This window comes from Palaemon carinicauda, chromosome 3, assembly GCF_036898095.1.
Source record: "Palaemon carinicauda isolate YSFRI2023 chromosome 3, ASM3689809v2, whole genome shotgun sequence".
Lineage (NCBI taxonomy): Eukaryota > Metazoa > Arthropoda > Malacostraca > Decapoda > Palaemonidae > Palaemon > Palaemon carinicauda.
In genome coordinates, this window is record NC_090727.1 from 111,877,706 (window position 1) to 111,882,705 (window position 5,000).

Below are 5,000 nucleotides of genomic sequence, written 5' to 3' on the forward strand. Positions count from 1 at the left end.
GGGCCTTTTCTTCTGCCGTGATATAGGTCCTCCTGGGCATTTTCTTCCAAAAGAGGCCTGTCTCATCGCAATTAAACACCTGTTGGGAAACGTAGTCCTCGGAGTCCACGAGCCTTTTGAACTCTTTCACAAAAGACTCTGCTGCCTTCGTATCGGCGCTGGCCCCCTCGCCATGCCGAACAACACTATGGATACCCGTTCTCTTCTTGAGTTTTTCAAACCAACCACGGCTTGCCTTAAAACTTTGTTTTTCTGCTGATGTGCCTGGCTCACTTCTCACCAAGTCCTCGTAAATGGTTCTTGCCTTCTCGCAAATCATGTTCTCATTTACTGAATCTCCTGCGAGCTGCTTCTCATTTAACCACACCATTAATAAATTTTATACGTCATCAAGAATAGGTGGCCGTTGTTTTGACAACGACGATACACCTTTAGCTACTTTGGCGGCCTTTATTTCTTCTTTTTTCTTTAATATTGTGCATATCGTCGACTGCGAGCGATTGAAAAAACTAGCAATGTCTTTCACACGCATGCCTTGGTCATGCTTCTCGATGATCTCCTTCTTCATCTCGATCGTTATCATCAGCTTCTTCTTACTGCTTTCCTTCTTCGACATCTTAGGAGCCATTGTCTATCACAATAATACACAGTACAGTACTGTAATCACAAATGAGTGAAAATAAAACAAATCACAAACCACGTGTTAAAATCACAAAGAAATCGTCCACGAATTCACTAAGTATGTATGCTATCGAGACTGCGGATACTGAGATAATGAACGAGTGAAGGGGGTAATAAAGGGGTTTAGGGGGTGGTAGGTATGCGTGGGAGGAGTCACGTGACTCCATTGTGAGATGCTGTCGTTAAGTTATTTCCATGAAAAATGCGATTGGGAAGCGCGGCGTTAACACTTTTTCACAAAAAACGGCGCGTGGGAGGGAAATTTAAATTCGTTAACCGATACAATATTCGTTAACCGAGACGAATTTTTCAGAGAAAGTCACTTCGTAAACCGAAAAATTTGTAAGCGGAGTCGTTCGTAAACCGAGGTTCTACTGTATATATATATATATATATATATATATATGTATGTATATATATATATATATATATATATATATATATATATATATATATATATATATATATATATATATATGTATGTATGTATATATATATATATATGTGTGTGTGTGTGTGTGTGTGTGTATAGATATTGTATATATATTATAAGTATTCCCTCACAACACGAAATTAATTCTTTCTGGAGTGGCTTTCGTTAAGTTATTTTATCGTGTTGCGAGTCACATCTCTTACAGGGTGATGTTCTTAATGCATAATGCAGCGAACCGGTTGGTCAACTAAATCATAAATAGGCACAACGCTGTAGTCTCCAAGTTTCAGAACCAGGTGCTAAGGAGGGAGATCCTTAATCTTCGAAACATCTCCATCAAGACGTCATCCTTTTTTCCTCTTGAGGTTGTTGAAGCAGTGACTGAGAAGTGGAGGAAGGTGTTAAGACTCCCTTCTGCATAAAGCTTCTACATTTTGGCCTACCTCTTCGGCACCTAATTTGTCTTAGGCTTATGCAGTTTAGAGACAAGGTCATAATGCCTTCAAAGACAAAGGCAGTCCAATGCCAAGAAGGGTAACTCCCAGTGACTTTTATAAAAGAGGGTAGAGAAAAAGGGGTTGGGAATTCTAGTAGACAATGGCAACATCCCTTTATGGAAGGCAATCTCCACACACTACCACTGATGAGTGGATCCCTAAAGCTCAGGTGGCAGAGATTACTGTGCCATGAGACTGAACTCTTGACAGTCAGTGTCTTCCGCTGCGGTTATGTTGTCCTGTTCATCAGCTTCTCTCCTTTACTGATTCATCCCCCAATGAGATCATCATTCTTTTAGAAGGGATTGTTGAAGGACATAGCTCCTTGGTTAGAAGTCTAGAACATGTTAGAGAAGGGCGCTTTTTAGGAGGTCCTCGGCGAGTCTCCAGACTTTTACAGTTGACTCTTTCTTGTAGAAAAGGCGTTTGGAGGCTGGAGACAGGTCATTAACCTCTTGGTTTTGAACGAATTTTTTCTGCAGTCTCCTTTCAAAATGGAAACCGCAGTCACTGTAAAACAAGCAGTAAGACTGCTACACTTCATAATCACATTAGATCTGAAGAATGAATACTTCCAAATCCCCATCCATCCATCCTCAAGAAAGTCTTTGCTTTGTAAAGCACAACAGGGTATATCAGTTCAGGGTGCTGTGATTTGGTGTGTCATTAGCCCTCCAAGTGTTTACAAGAGTGTTCTCTTTGCCTGGGTCCATGCCGACAGCATTCATCTCCTTTTGTTATCTAGATAATTAGCTGATTCTGATAGACTCAGTGAAGACCCTTTTCCTTCACCAAGACAGACTTTTCCAGTTTTGCCATGATCTGGGGCTTGTAGTAAACAGGGAGAAGTCAAATCTAGAGCCTAAACAAAACCTGGTAAACTGTACCTAGTGATGCAAATGGATGCTGTATGAGGGAAAGTCTTCCCATCACAGGACAGAATCGCAATGGAACAACCATTCCTTCAGTGAGACTCGCTCCCAGCTCACCTGTGGCAGTGTTTGTTAGGTCATCGGGTCTCATTAGAGCATCTCCGCATGTGTTCACTTCAGTGGCAACTAAAGACCTTTTGGTCTCACGGCAGGGATCCTTCTGGAATTTTCATCCCATTGAGGACAAAGCAGAAGAAACACCCGAGTTGGTGGAGTATCGACTCCAACCTATTCAGAGCTGTAGACCTTTCTCCTCGCCTAGACTCGATGCTCAACACCAGTGTATCAAAAGAAGAGTAGGGGCTCACTTTCTCCAGCTCATATCCTCCGGACTGTGGTTTGAGTGGGAATGGCGAGCCATATAAACCTCCTGGAGTTGAGAGCAACGTTTCTTGCTCTTCAGGCCGCTCGGTATGGTTGATGAGCAACAACTTGACTTTACTAGCGTGTCTTAACAAACAAGGGCGTACTATTTCACGACAGCTTTGCCAACTAGCCATCAAATTATTGCGATGGACAGAGAACGATGTGATCTCCCTGTTACTCCAGTTAATACATGACAAAAAGAACATCTTGACAGACAATCTGAGATGGTAGGCTCAGATAGTTGGATCCAAGTGGTCTTGGAATCCTTAGATACTGAATAGTTTGATGACTTTTTGAGGTTTGTCAGTAATAAACCTTTTTGCAATGTCCCTCAACTAGAAGCTTCCGGTGTACTGCTCGCCAGTAACAAACCCACAGGGGGCATTTCAGGATGCTTTCCAACACCTGTGGGAAAATTTGGATGTTTATGCATTCCCCTGTTTTGCCTTTTAAGGAAAGTCCTAAACAGGCTAAGATCTGTATTTAACATATCTATGACCGATAGTTCTGCTATGGGTACAGGCAGGATGGTGCCCTGACCTACTACTGCTGGTGACAGAGGTCCGATGGAGTTTCCTCCCCTTCCTCGAACTGTTGCATCAACCTCACGAGGAGATCTTTCACAGATCAGTGAGATCCCCAGAGTTTCACACTTGGAGGTTATCCATCATCTCCTCACTCAGAGAGGGTTTTTGCTACCAGTGGTGAAACGGATGTCTGGGTACCTTACGAGGTCATCAACCTTAGTCTAATAGGCGAAGTGGACGATCTTTTTTTGTTGGTATCGTGGAAGGGATGTCTCCTTTCGGAGGCACTACCCCATTAGTTGCCAAATTTTTTCTCTACTTCCGTAAAGAAAAAACTGCTAAGCATCGACCGTAATGGCTATCTCTTGGCCTCGACTTAGGTCTATTGAATGAAAAGTTATTTCCTTCTACAGTAAAATTGTCAATTCTCATTCGGAGCTTTGAGCAAACTTGCCTCCAGATAGAAGTGAGACCATTTCCTTGGACTGTCACTAAAGCTCTGATTTCTTTGAAAGGAGATCCTTACAATCTGTTAAATTGTCCCCTAACAGAGACTTGACCTTTAAGGTGCTCTTTTTGCTTGCCCTGTCCTCTGTTAAGAGGGCCATCAGGCTGCATGGTCTCTTACGACTTCGCCCATTTAAGGGGATGGAGGCAATTTTTTTTTTTTCAACTTTGTTCCCGAGTTCTGTGCTAAGACTCAAAATCTGGCTGTCTAACTGTAGGTTTTCTTCCTTTTAGATTTCGAGTCTTTGGGGAGCAACCAATGATCCTGATTGAGTGTTTATTTCCTATGAGTGTTGAGGCAGTATCTCAAGCGTACACAGAGAACTCGACCTCCGACGAAGCATCTCTTCATCAGTTTTGGGAGTATCAAGAGGAAGGTGATCAAGTACACTACAGTATCTCTTCCTGGATTTGGCAGGTCATTGAGTGGGCCATTAATTCTTCCTCTTTTCGACGAGGAAGGGCACAACCTAGAGCTCATGATGCCGGGCACAAGCATGTCCCTGGCATTCAAAAAGAATCTTTTTATGGTGCATGTACTATAGGAGGGTTTGTGGAGGTGCTAAACTACCTTCACAGCCCACTACCTGCAAGACATAGCACACAGGACCCTAGACACGTTTACTCTAGGCCTTGTGGTAGCTGCTCAGCAAGTGGTATAGCTACCTTAGTTCCCTCAGAGGACTAGCAGTTGTTCAAGGACAGAGGTTATGGTTCTATTCGGGGGTGGATGGAAAGTGACTGACCCTTTCTTTTCTTTATATTCCCCTCTCTTGGGTTACAGAATCCGACTTCCTGTCAGCTGGAAGTCATCGACTGCAGGTAAGCACCATGTAGCGTGTATCTATTATACCTATTGATATTCCTTGTCAAGTCATTATTCTCCTTATGATGGGGAGATGAGGTCTGGGTAAATCAGTGTGTATATTCACAAACCTATTGCTTATATTTTGCCTAGATGAGGTCATAATAGTGTGTTTACACTCACTTTCCACCTTTGTATGGGCCATCAATCTGCTGGCAGTGACAAGTCACTGGTTTACGAGATGTCTGGATG

At 42.9% G+C, this 5,000-nt stretch overlaps 1 protein-coding gene across 1 annotated transcript in view; it reads left to right on the plus strand.

The window, feature by feature from the left end:
- The first annotated feature begins 4,229 nt into the window (after positions 1-4,229).
- The window catches only part of LOC137633470 (transcription termination factor 2-like), a 100,629-nt gene continuing 99,858 nt past the window's right edge, over positions 4,230-5,000 (plus strand). Inside the window, exons 1-2 of the mRNA XM_068365775.1 lie at positions 4,230-4,320; positions 4,728-4,765. Coding sequence (XP_068221876.1) covers positions 4,230-4,320; positions 4,728-4,765 — 129 coding nt within the window. The remainder of the gene's footprint in view (positions 4,321-4,727; positions 4,766-5,000) is intronic.